General features: G+C 45.7%; 1 protein-coding gene across 2 annotated transcripts in view; it reads left to right on the top strand.

Annotated features, from left to right (window-relative positions):
• ACADVL (acyl-CoA dehydrogenase very long chain) overlaps positions 1-13721 on the top strand; it is a 425803-nt gene that overhangs the window by 386236 nt on the left and 25846 nt on the right. For both annotated transcript variants that reach the window (XM_069645887.1, XM_069645896.1), the window contains 2 exons: positions 8113-8185; positions 8412-8487. In XM_069645887.1, coding sequence (XP_069501988.1) covers positions 8113-8185; positions 8412-8487 — 149 coding nt within the window. The remainder of the gene's footprint in view (positions 1-8112; positions 8186-8411; positions 8488-13721) is intronic.

The following is a 13721-nucleotide window of genomic DNA, read 5'->3' as shown; positions in this document are numbered from 1 at the left end:
GTTGCAATCCTGCACTGCCTCTTTGCTCCCCTGGACTTGTGGTCTGTATCTGTAAGCCTACAGTCCCCGCTCTTGCTCTTATTCTCCACCCGTTGGCTGCACTCTTGTTTCTCCTTTGTTCCTGCTCTTCTGCATCCTAACCCACCCTCGGCACTTCTCCCCTCCCCCTTCCCTGCTCTTGCGCGATCTGAATGACACAAGGCCTTGTAAGATCTGTGTTTTGTCCTACTCTTTTGTTTCTCCCTCCTTGCCTTGTCGCGCCTAGAAGCACTTGTGTACAGGCACGTTATTAATGCCATATCATATCATTAAGGAGCACCCTGCCCCTGTGTGCGCATTAAAACACATCATACATATTGACAAATGAACTGTGAAGGCTGGTACATTTCTGAACTTAAGAGGCTTAAATGTTTGTGCCAATTAGGCAGGATCAACAGAGCACAGTGAGGGAGCCCAAACCAAACAAGGGTTGCTTGAGGGGGGTTCTCACTCCCAAGAAAATGTTTGAAACATTGGGTTAAAAGTATGCATTTTACAGCACTTTCTTTGCAAAATGGGGTAGAAATCCATACAGTTTGCAATTGGTTTTGTATGGAAGCACATGGAAATTCCCAATAGTTGCAAATCACAAATTGTGCATAGGAACATTTTCCAATACATTTCGTGCCACCTTTCCACGCGAGATATGCTAGTATAAAAATATATTCATGCTGGTTGTTCTCATGTATGTCCATGCAGGCTGCATCAATATACGCCATTGTTACCATGTACAGACTCCCAGCCAGTAAAAATGCCATGCCACAAAGTATATCCTGGCTGTCTGTGTACCATAAGTGTTATTACTGGCTAGATTGGCCTACATTCAATGTGGGCCAATTTAGCCAAGTAGTATGTTTATGCATAGTCCTGGGCATCAAGGGTAAAGCAAAAAGAGCACTGGCAATGCCAACAGTTTGGGCATTCGTGTAGGCATGGGAAAGGCACTTCGGTATTGGTATTAGCTGGCCATTGATAGTGCCAGTGCAAAATGGTTTGAGTACCTGAGCAGCTAATAGCAGTGCCTGGTAAACGCCTAATACTTCTACACAAGCCAAAACTGGTGGCTTTGCCAGTGCTTATTATTAAAAGAACTTCAGCGAAAGACATGCAGAGTGTTTTTAAATTGAGTGGCCAAAGGCAGACCTGATTAAGACATTTTTATTACACCAGTTACGTGTTTACAACTCCAATGAAGTCATGAACTCTCAGAAGACTCCTTTGAGGAAACACTTGCAGGCACATTGAGGGCAAAGTTTGATGGCTAGGCATGTTTAAAGCTAGCTCAAAGAGTTCCAGTGAGGAGGTGTTTTGGGTGGGGAGGGCAGGAACTGGGTGAGAATTGCCATAGGGATTAGCATGGCCATGAGAAGTCATTTCACTGTTAGCACCTGCATTCATATCCATACATTTTTAGGTAATTGAAATCGTGATGTGGGGTTAGCACTTGCATGCTAGGGGAGTGATTAGAAGGTAAGTGGTGACATGAGACATCTTATTCCCACAGCAGTCCTTAAGTGTGATGTTTCAGAAATGAAGGCAAGAGGTAGCTGCTTGTAACATTGAAGCTTCACCAGAATAGTCTCATTCGAAATGTGGAAAGATGTTAGGTGCCCCCACACAAGGAAGTTTGCCCCTTCCTCACAGCTACTGACGTTAGCGCCTCTCCCAACATTTGAAGTGTTAGTCCCCTTTGCTCCCCTGACATTTTAGCCTAGGTGCACCTCTGATGCCATGAACCCACCCCTTAATGAAGTGGCCCCCAGGGCGACTACATTTAGGGGTATGCGCCGAACACACACTCACAAAAAACAAGTTCACCCATGCATTCATCCACCAGTTACACAACTCCATACATGCTTGTATACATAAAACCAAACACAGCATTGACACAAACACCAACATGCACGCATGCATTCATACATACACATACTAATTTAATTTACATACACATATACACTTTTAATTTAAAATAAAAAACGCTTACCTTACCTCCATGCACCCTTAAAAAGCATCCACGCAGCCTACACGTAGTCATGCTGCCTGACAAGAGAGAACTCCTCTCCCATCAGTCAGCGTGATCACACTGACAACATGAACTCACTGACTGACGAGAGGGAACTCCCCTCCCATCAGTCAGCATGGTCACGCTGAGCAACGTGAACACACTGACTGACAGGAGAGGTGTCCTCTCTTGTCATTCAGCATATCCACGTTTTCAGCTGAATGACAGGAGGAAGCAGAGCCCACTTCTGAGCCCTGCTGTCTCCCATTATTTTGCTGTTTGTTGCGGAGCCAAACGGCTTCTCAACAAACAGAAAAATCATTTCAGGGGCAGAGAGCAGACAGCACAGTCCCCCGTGTGAAGAAAGGACACGGGAGACTGTGCTGCCTTCCACTTAGGAGAGGGGGCAGCGAGGCCCCCTGCAAGTGAGGCCCGGGGGAGTTTGCCCCCCTGCACCTTCTTCGTGACGGCCCTGAAGAGGGGTCAATGTGAGCTGTAGGGTTGTAACAGTTTCACAGTGACTAGTATCCAAATAAACTCTTGCACTCAAGGTCTCTTGATTAAAAAATGATGTATTTAAGTTAAGTTTGAGTAAGCCTTCTTTAGAAGGGAGCAATATATGTAACACAAAAATATACTTAAAACAATACACTCTCAGTTTCAATAAATCAGTAGTTACCCATTTGGGATGGCACACACACTTCCTACACCCTGAGGTGACTTAAATAACTAGGACACTGGACATTGATATATCACTGGCACATTTAGAGCAATACAGAGTTTGGTGTCAAAAGGAAAATAGTGAGGCAATAAAACAATGGTTAACAAATATTCTTAAGCAGGTAAGTACTTGTGAACCCGCAATGCAAAGTAAATTAACCCTTTCCGAGCACAAGTTATAGAATCTGTGACTTTTGTTGAGGGATAGTTAAAGCACAAAGTCAGAGGATAGTCTTTCAGGGAGCCAGGCCAGCCAATGTCAATTGAGCAAAGTCTAGGGGAGCTGAAGCACTTCTTGAAGGTACGTAAAAAGTCTTGCACAATGTTTTAGAAGTCTTTGTAGAAAATGAAATCACTGTATGGCCACAAGCTGGGAGGCTTGTGAGGGGCAAAGCTGCAAGCAACTCTGCAAAAGCAACCCAGACAAGTGTCAACTGAGAGCTAGCAAGGCAACACAACAAGAGATAAGTGCTCCTTAGTTTTACAGTACCATAGGTCCGAAGAAATTGGTTCCAGCTGGCTTCCGTTCCAGTCTTAGGTCTGCAGAGCCTGTTCCTGGGCTTCAGTCGTGTGGACAAGAGGGAGGACGTGGAGTGACTCTTGCACTACGAATTGAAGGTCGGCGGCAGCAATGGGCAAATTTCAGATCTGCGGCACTTAGCTTCTTGCAAATAGCACCATCGTGGTTCTCGGATACCTCATGGACTTTCCTCGCATCTGGGGTCCAGCACTTTGTTGAGGTGTCTCAGGCTTGGTCAGTCCTGCTTCATGGGAGTCTGGAGAATCTTCCTGGAGCTCGGGTCTGACGTAAAGACTACACACTCGATTCTGTTGTTCCTCTCCCTGACAATCGGTTCCTGCAGCAGCAATGGAAGTACAGTCCGCTCCGAGAGGATTTACAGATTAGTTTGATTTGGGGTCGATTTGGTCCCACCAACCCAAGGGGGAGAAGTTGTCCTTTGCAGGGCTTCTCTAGCCGAGGAGGATTTGGAGCTTCAGCACTGCAGTAGGGCTTCACTGGGCAAACCAACGGTCCAGGAGTTCTTCTTTGGATTCCTTCGTCCAGTGGTCAACTGCCTTCCAAGCATAAGACTTTGTCTTTGTATGCAGGTTTTTCCCATTAATTTGCAGCCTAGCTGTCAATCACACAGCAGGGTGGCTGTCCTCTGCGGACAGCCAGCCATTCACCTTTTGGTGCATTCCTGTAACCAAGGGGATTAAGCACAGGAAGTTTCGGGCACCTCCCTCACTTCCTACCCTGCCAGACACGCTGGAGCCAGAGGCAGGCTTCACCAGTGAATCTTGCCAAAGACAAAACTAATAAAGGAACCAAATCTCAAGGAGGACATATCCAACAAGAAATGGCGAAAAAAGACTGGGCCATTTTGACAAAATGGGCACATATGGGTGCTTTACTGCAGCTGCAGTTGCAGCACACGGTAGAAACACTCAATGGTAGTAAAAAGTAAGCCACTGCCACCAGCCATTAATTGTAGAAAGGGTAACCTAAAAATGTTACATGAGAAGCTAGACAAAGGGGATACTAAGTAACCCCTCCAGCACCCTATTGTAAGATAGTGGGTTCTGGGTCCAGAAAGTTACATGTAAGTAAAGTAATTGTCACATCACTGCTCTTGGAAACGGTAGTTTAACCGAGAGAAGGTATTTAAACCTTTGTGACACACAGCACCTTCAGAATTCCCAATGTAAAAAGATGATGCCTATGGAATTTGTCAGACTCCAAAACCAAAAGAAAAACAGTGGTCAAATTAAACAAAAATGCTTGAGAGAGTGGGAAAAAGGTCTCACTCTTCAGGATAGAAATTAAAAGTCCTAGTGTCCAGCAAAAGACCTGGGGGTCTCTAAGGTAGAAGAGAATTAGCACATTTTTGAGCATTCTCACTAAGTCGTGCTGCTGGTCCTCCCTCGAGATTGCTGCCGAGACCCCGTCCACTGTCCTGCCTTTCGTCACCAGACCAAGGAATCTGGAGGACTAGTCCAGAGCTGCCACATCGCGGAGGAGCCAACGCAACACTTTCTTCAAACTAAAGGTACTGTGGGGGAAAAAGGTATTGCTTACCCGATTCCAAGAAGTTACTCCAGAGCGTTGGAGTGCACGTAGAGGTGTCCAGAGCTCCAACTCACGCTGCTGCTTGTGTTCCTCTAGCTTGTTCTTTAAAAGGGTCTCCAACCTTGGATAAGTCTTCTTGTAACTTCGTTCCTAGAGACCTGAAAGTATCCACAGGAACATTTGGCTTCTGCTGCTTTTTAAGACTGCTAGGGAGAATTCTCAGAAATGTCCTAATTCCCTTCTACCTTAGAGACCCCCCAGCTCTTTGCTGGACTTTAGGACTTTTCATTTCTAACCTGGAGAGAGTGAGACCTTTTCCCCCCACTCTGTCATGTATCTGTCTGACAGACTCCATAGGCATCCTCTTTACATTGTCACACTGCACCTTCAGTGCAGTGACACAGGAAAGTCTCTTAGATATCCCAAAGGTTTAAATACCTTCTATTGGTGAAACTACTTGTTTCCAAGAGCAGTGAAGTGAAATTGACTTTACTTACATTTTGTAACTTCCAAGACCCAGCACACACTATTTTACCATAGGGTGCTGGAGGGGTTACTTAGTATCTCTTTAGTTTCTCGTGTAACATGTTTGTTAGCCTTTCTACAATTAATGGCTGGTAGCAGTGGTTTACCTTTTTACTACCATTGTGTGTGTGTTTTTACCGCGGGCTGCGTTCGCGTGGGTGCCCATTTTGTCAAAATGGCCCAGTCTTTTCTTGTCAGAAAGGTCCTTCTTGAGATTTACTCTGCGTGCCAAACCAGGTTTGGTCCCTTTCTTTGTTTTGTCTTTGGCGGGATTCACGAGTGAAGCCTGCCTCTGGCTCCAGCGTGTCTGGCGTGAAGTGAGGGAGGAGCCAAAAACTCCCTGTGCTTAGTCTCCTTGGTTCAGGAATGCACCCAAGGGTGATTGGCTGGAGGGCTGTCCTTAGAGGACAGCCACCCTGCTGTGTTATTGACAGCTAGGCTGGAATAAATGGGAGAAACCTGCATAAAAGACCAGGCTTTTTAGCTTGGAAGGAAGAGTCGACCACTGGACGAAGGAATCTGAAGAAGAACTTGGAAGAGACTCCTGCTGCTACTCCTGGACCGTTGGTTTGCACGGTTAAGCCCTGCTGCTGCGCTGAAGCTCTAAATTCGTTTCGACTAGATAAGCCCTGCTAGGACGACTTCTCCCCTAAGGTTGGTGGGACCAATCAACCCCAAAGTGAACTCATCTGGACATCTTCACGGAGCTGGCTGTACTTCTGCTACTGCTGGAACCGAAGTGCCAGGGAGAGGAACACCAGATCCAGTGCATCGCTTTAAAGTTCGGACCCGGGCCTCGGGAAGATCCTCCGGACTCCCAGTAAGCAGGACTGACCAAGACTGAGCCACCTCAACAGAGTGCTGGACCCCAGATGTGAGGAAAGTTTGGTGTGTTATCCGAGAGTCTGCGGTGGTGCGATTTGCTGAGACACGAGGAGCTGAAACCGCGAAGTGCCGCTGAATTGCAGATTGTCCTTAGCTGCCACCAACCTTCCCATTGTGTTGCAGGAGTCCCCAGATGTCCCTCCTCTTGTCCCCACAACTGAGGCACAGGATCTGCAGAGCCACACAGGAATAGAAACCAGCTGGATCCATTTCTTCTAACCAAAGGTACTGTATACCTAAGAGGACTTACCTCTTGTTGTGTAGCCTTACTTGCTCTCAGTTGAGACTTGTCTTGGTTGCCTTTGTAGAGTTGCTTCCTATTTACCCCTCACAAGCCTCTCAGCTTGTATCCCTTCAAGTGAAACCTATTTATATAAACATTTCTAAAACTATTGTGCAAGACTTTTACAAACCTGCAAAGATCTTCAGCTCCCCTAGACTTTGTCAATTAACGTTGACTGCCCTGGTTCCCTGAGAGACTCTTCTACTTCTGACTTTGTGCTTTTGCCTTTCCTCCAGGAAAGGGTTAATTTACTTTGCATTGGAATGTTTTAAAAGTACTTACCAGTTTATTAATTATTTGTTAACCTTTGTTTTAGTCCCACATCTAACCCTTTGCACCCAAACTCAGTATTGCTCTAAATGTGGCAGTGATAAATCAATGTCCACGGTGTCCTAGCTATTTAAGTTACCAGAGGGTGTAGGAAGTGTCTGTGTACCATCCCCAATGGGTATCATCTGAATCAGAGTAACAGTGTGTTTGGAAGTGTATTATAATTGTTACCTGTTTTGTTCCCTTCTGGAGAAGGCTTATATAACTGACTGTTAAATTAATAATTGTTCAATCAAGTAACCTTGAGAGTAAGTGTTTATTTGAATAACTGTCACTGTGAAACTCTGTGTTACAACCCTACTGCTCACATTAACCCCTCTTGAGATAAGCCCGGCTGCTCAACCACACTACCAACCTGTGTAGTACAGACTTTTACCAAAGGTTGGTTTTGCTTACACCTATAGTCCTAATTGTATGTGGTGGCCCCACAGGGTACTGCATGCAATTCTGTTCTTAGGGGAATTTTCCTGAAGTCCCACTTGGAGGTAATACTTTAGTGCGCAGAGCACCTGTCCACCCTCTTGAAGGTAGGATTGAGACCCTTGTGTGCAGTGCTCCGCTCGCGCCTTCAACTTTTTAAAGAATGTATTTGGAGTAAAGGATCTCTTGCATTATCACACACAAGTATCCTTTGCTTTAATTCTTTTTTTCTTTTCAGGGGTCCTCCCGGCTCTCGTGCCAGGGATCCGATAACCTATTTTATTTGATCCCACATGGGGGTAATATAATGCTTCATGCAATATTCACCCGGTTTAAGTGCTGTGTATAACAGGTGTTCTAAATTACCCTATGATTTTAATGGTAGTGCTTTTAATACAGTTGGACATCATTAGAACTTCATGAAACCCTGTGCCTTCCATGGGACAGCTATTTCTACACTCATCCTGTGTATTCAGAGACCACTAGTTTGCGTTACCTGGTGCATCCTACAGTAATTCATCTCCTTTTTCTGCAAACACATATGCTCCACACAGCCCCATTTACTGCACCAGGTTGTGAGCCCTGAAGTCCTCTATTTGTCCCCGATTGGTCTGAGGCTTCTAGTTCCCTATGCCCAAGTGCCCAGTTTGATGGCTTGTGGTACATTCTGTGCTGTGCAGTTCTGAGTGCATTATTCAAACTGTGATTCTATTATCTATGCAGCTCTTTCTGTATGTGAACGCTGTAAGATATGCATTATGGTGCCTGTATTTATGGGATCTAAATGCATTATTTTCCTCTAACTACCCCTCTAACATTTATGTATCATGTCTACAGATGAGCAGTTTGTACTGCAACGAGTGGCTGACAGTGCGATTGACCTCTATGCCATGGTTGTGGTACTTTCCAGGTAAGTCATCGGCCTGAATGGTAGCTGTACTGTTTGAGAAACGAGCAGAAATGGGTGCAAGAGCAGAGGACGCCTGACTGACTTTGGGGATGATCTTATGGTTTTCTGAAGATGGCACAACCACCCTGGCAGAATGCTGTACATTTTCTATCAGTGATGTCTATGTGAGGATTTCACGGGCTGGTATTGTCTATTGTGAGGTTTGATACTGTTTGTATTTTTGTAGGGCTTCCCGCTCCCTGAGCCAGGGGCATCAGACATCCGAGCACGAGAAGGTGCTTTGTGACACGTGGTGTATTGAGGTGAGTCACAAGTGTGAAAGGTCATTGCAGAATTCTAACTATTACATTGGATGATCTGTCTGGGTTTTACACACAACACACTCCGGTATCCATGTGCTCTATCACAATCACACAACTGAACACAGTATCCAATACGGTACTTCAATGCGAGATCAAGTTTCGGGGACTATTGTCAACACTGAAACGTAGCAGCCTATAGAGTGACAACGGCAGCACGAGTCAAGAGCTAGGCAATGGATGGGTGTTGGGGAGAATGTTCATTTCTGTGCCAATTCCCTTTAACTGTGGGGACCGACTGCTCTTTTGCTGGACTGGGCTTTTTAACTTTTACTCCTGAGTGAGTGGAACCTTTACCTCACTCATGTGTTTTTTCTGACTAGATGTTTGTGTTTCTTACTGTTTAATGGAGTCTGGTAAACTCCCTAGGCATCTGCTTTTTGCATTGTGATAACATAGCACCTTTTGAGCAGTGCCACCGATGATTCCCTTGGACTTCTCTTGACGTATTACTACATTTTCTTGGTTGAACTACTGTTCCCAAGAATAGTAAACATTTCTTTTGCCTTACTGACCTTTTTCTTTTGTAGGTCCAGCACACACAACCCTATGTGGAGTGCTGGGTGGGCGGGGGCCTAAGTGGGGTTGCATATTAAAGGCATGGTCTAGTAAAAATTTTTATTTCAAAAATAGATAGGCCACATTAAAAAAAAATACTAGCATCCTCCGTTTTAAAACTTCCTATGTAAAATTTTGAGATATTCAAGCTCAAAAGAAAGCACAAGGGCGCCGCCATTTTGTGAAATGGAGGCCCTCCTGTGCTGGCTTTTGCGGCACTAATGAAGGAAAAGCCAGCCAGCTGTAGTAAACAAAGTCTACCGCTGGGTGGCTTTCCCTTAATTAGTGCCAGGACTCGGAGGACGCGGACCGGAGACCAGAGCAGGAAAGCTGCAGCTGAATCTCGGTAAGTGCTATTTATTTTTTTTTTTACAAAAAAGCACTAGCTGCGTTTTTTTTTTCTCTAAGTTTTCCGGGCTGGAGGAGCCCGGAAAACTTAGAAATAAAACCGCAGCTTTAAAAACGTTGTATTTATGTTTGCGGTCGCTTTTGAAGCGACCGCAAACATAAATACAACGTTATTGTGTTGGAAAACGCTGCGGTTTTTAAACCGCAGCGTTTTCCAACACAACCGTGTTGTCTGCCTGAATCTGCTTTACCATTTGGGGCTCTCGGGCTCCCCACGGAGCCCGAGAGCCCCAAATGGAAAAACAGATTCAGGCAGACAACGTAGCATTTCCCATTTGGGGCTCTCAGGCTCCCCACGGAGCCCGAGAGCCCCAAATGGAAAAGCAGATTCAGGCAGACAACGTAGCATTTCCCATTTGGGGCTCTCGGGCTCCCCGTGGGGAGCCCGAGAGCCCCAAATGGGAAATCAGCTGCAGGTAGAAACACTACGCGGCATGTAAACACAACCGCACAAACACAACCATGGGAGCACCGGAGACCCAAAGTGAAAGCCACAGCAGGCAGAAACACACGCGGTTGTGTTGGAAAACGCTACGGTTTTTCTTTCCAGGTTTCTCAGGCTCCTCCGAGCCGGAGGAGCCTGAGAAAATTGGAACGAAAAACCGCAGCGTTTTCCAACACAATAACGTTGTATTTATGTTTGTGGTCGCTTCAAAAGCGACCGCAAACATAAATACATTTTTAAAGCTGCGGTTTTATTTCTAAGTTTTCCGGGCTCCTCCAGCTCGGAAAACTTAGGAAAAAAACCACAGCTAGTGCTTATTTTTTGTAAAAAAATAAATAGCACTTACCGAGATTCAGCTGCAGCTTTCCTGCTCTGGTCTCCGGTCCGCGTCCTCCGAGTCCCGGCACTAATGAAGGGAAAGCCACCCAGCGGTAGACTTTGTTTACTACAGCTGGCTGGCTTTTCCTTCATTAGTGCCGCAAAAGCAAAAGCCAGCACAGGAGGGCCTCCATTTCACAAAATGGCGGCGCCCCTGTGCTTGCTTTTTCGAATTTTGAGCTTAAATAGCTCAAAATTTTACATAGGAAGTTTTAAAACGGAGGATGCTAGTATTTTTTTTTTAATGTGGCCTATCTATTTTTGAAATAAAATTATTTACTAGACCATCCCTTTAACTCCTTATCCCACTTCTCATGTAACTTTCTGTACACTAACTTACTTGAATGGCTGGTGGCAGTGGTTTGATTTGAGTTATTTATACCGCGCACCTGACTAAATCAATCCTATCTGGGCGCTGATGTAAAACATCTTCAAAGGCTTCTTTTTTACTACCTTTGTGCCATGTATCAGCAGGCTGATTTCTCAGCTGCAGTACACCACACAAGGGTGACCATTTTCCCAAAATGGCCCTTATCTTCTTTTTTCACCATTTCTTGTCAGTTAGTTCCTTCTGGGCATTTACTCTGTTTGAATCAGGTTTGAGTCCTTTGTGCATGTTGCCTTTAGCGGGCTTCAGCCCTGAAGCCCACCTAGGCTCCAGTGTGTCTGGAAAGGCAGGAAGTGAGGGAGGATCTTGAAACCTCCCAGCCCTTTGCCTCTAGGTGGGCCTGAGTGAAACCAGTTCTGATTGGCTGGCTTGCTGGCTGGCTGCCCGGAAGGACAGCCACCCTGTTGGGTGATTGACACCTAGGACTGAGAATGAATGCGAACTTGCTTAAAAGGCAAGGTGTTTGTGACTAGAGGCTGAGTCAACCACTGGAGGACATCATCAGACGTAGAAGACCTGAAGAGATGCCAGCAGCACCCTACTGGGCCGCGAATTGCCCGGTGAAGTCCTGCAGCTGTGCTGACCCTGTTTTCATTTCGACTGGGAAGACCTTCAATGGACGATTTCCTCCCTTGGGTGGTGGAACCAACTAGACTTAAGACAAGCGTTTGGTGCAATCCCCTACTTGCTGTGACTTTCCAAGGCTACAGAATCCAATTGCCCGGGGACCCCTGACCATCATCTGAGTGCATTGGTTTCGGAAGTTGTTATTGTTATTGTTATTTTGCACTTATATAGCGCCTTATATACCATTGGTATGGTCTGAAGGCGCTGGTAGGTTGAACGCCCTTGGGAACCGAAGTTCAAGTCAGTAGAGAGTGGGGAGGGTCAAACGGCGCGTGTGCGCACCGGGTATGTGTGCAGCTGGTGCGTTATTCGTGAAATAGCTGCTTCTTAGCGGTAGGTGTGGTGGTTGATGTCAGGGGTATGTGTTAGTTCTGGCAGGATTTATCCAGACCGACTGTGGCTGCGTTAGGCCTGAGGAGAACGCCTGGCTGGGGGGTGTGTAACCAGCGGTGTTTACTTAGAGTGATGGGGAGTGAGCGAGAAGTGTTGGTATGAGAACAGTTATACCGAATGGTGTCATAGTATCTCTGTGTTCTATTTGAGTGGTGATGTAGAGGAGAGAGTAAGCGTGGGGTGTGATATGGTGGGTTTACATGCTCTTCCAAACGTTCCCTGCATTCCAGACCATACTGGAACCAGCTACACTTCTAAATACACATAGGCTGTTTGATACGCTTCTAAATGCAACTTTTCTCAGAGAGGCTATAGGGCACAACTTCTAGATGTCACTTTCTCAGAGAGGCTATTGGGCACAACTTCTAAACGCAGCTTTTCTCAGAAAGGCTATTGGCACAACTTCTAAATACACATAGGCTATTGGGTACACTTCTTATTGCAACTTTTCTCAGAGAGGCTATTGGGTACACTTCTAAATACATAGAGGCTATTGGGCACAACTTCTAAATGCAACATTTTTCAGAGAGGCTATTGGGCACAACTTCTAAATGCAACTTTCTCAGAGGCTATTGGGCACAACTTCTAAATGCAACTTTCTCAGAGGCTATTGGGCACAACTTCTAAATACACAGGCTATTGGGTACACTTCTAGATGCAACGTTTCTCAGAGAGGCTATTGGGCACAACTTCTAAATACGCATACGTTATTGGGTACACTTCTTAATGCAACTTTTCTCAGTGGTAGGTGAGAGGTTATTGGGCGCAACTTGTAAATAGACATAGGCTATTGGGTACACTTCTAAATGCAGCTTTCCTCAGAGAGGCTATTGGGCACAACTTCTAAATACATAGAGGCTATTGGGCGCAACTTCTGTATACACATAGGCTATTGGGTAAACTTCTAAAAGCAACATTTCTCAGAGAGGCTATTGGGCACAACTTCTAAATGCAACTTTTCTCAGAGAGGCTATTGGGCATAACTTCTAAATGCAACTTTTCTCAGAGAGGCCATTGGGCACAACTTCTAAATGCAACTTTCTCAGAGAGGCTATTGGGCACAACTTCTAAATACACATAGGCAATTGGGTACACTTCTCAATGCAGCTTTTCTTAGTCACATTTCTATCTAGATGCTGCGCAAGCTAGGTTCATAATTCTAATTGTGGTGCATGCTAGGAATCACATATGCTAACAATCACAATTCTGAAATGCCATCTAGGTGCGGTTTTTGCTGACAATTACATTTCTGTCTAGATTTGGCGCAGACTAAACTTGAGATTCATCTAAGTGTGGCATATGCTAACAATCATTATTTCTACCTAGATGCGATGCGGGCTAAGGTTGAGAGTACCATCTAAGTGCAGTGTTAGATTTGGTGCAGGCTAATCTTTGTGGTTCTCTCGGGGTGTGGTACTGGTTAACATTATACTGCAGGCCATTGAAAGGTAAATTAGAGTGGCAGGAGCTTTCTGGAGTAGAGTAATTGCTCTACTCCCCACCCATGCCAGCACTTACAGTTTTGTTGGTGTCTGGTGGCTTCATTGGCTTCCCCTGCTGACACAGTGTGAATCCAGCCAACACTTTGTGGGCATCCAGAGGACCCTACAGAAGCAGGTAATCTTTCTTCATCCAGAGGCCCCTCGCCAGGACCGAGGGATCAAGTAACTTCCAACCGGAGCTGTTCGTTCTTCTTTGGCACTAAGAAAAACCACAAAAGTTCGCTGAATCAAGGAGAATCCGTTTCTGCCGAGCGCCTCTCTCGAGTGCTGTCGCAGAAGCCTGCCAGATGTTCCCCCTTTCGTCGCTGCGACCAAGACCAGGAACAAGGGTTTGCTACACTGCAACAAGAAGGCATCCAGCTCGAACCAATTCTTCAGTTCTCGGGTACTGTGGGGCTTGGATACATCTACCTTTTGCCAATTGGGGTGCTTCCTAGCTTGGGGAGTACTATTTTAAACCCTTTTTGACCTCAACTCA

This window comes from Ambystoma mexicanum, chromosome 1p (genome assembly GCF_040938575.1).
Source record: "Ambystoma mexicanum isolate Mex_15411 chromosome 1p, UKY_AmexF1_1, whole genome shotgun sequence".
NCBI classification, from domain to species: Eukaryota; Metazoa; Chordata; class Amphibia; order Caudata; family Ambystomatidae; genus Ambystoma; species Ambystoma mexicanum.
Note: the sequence above shows the minus strand (reverse complement) of the source record. Positions and strands in the feature narration are given on the sequence as shown.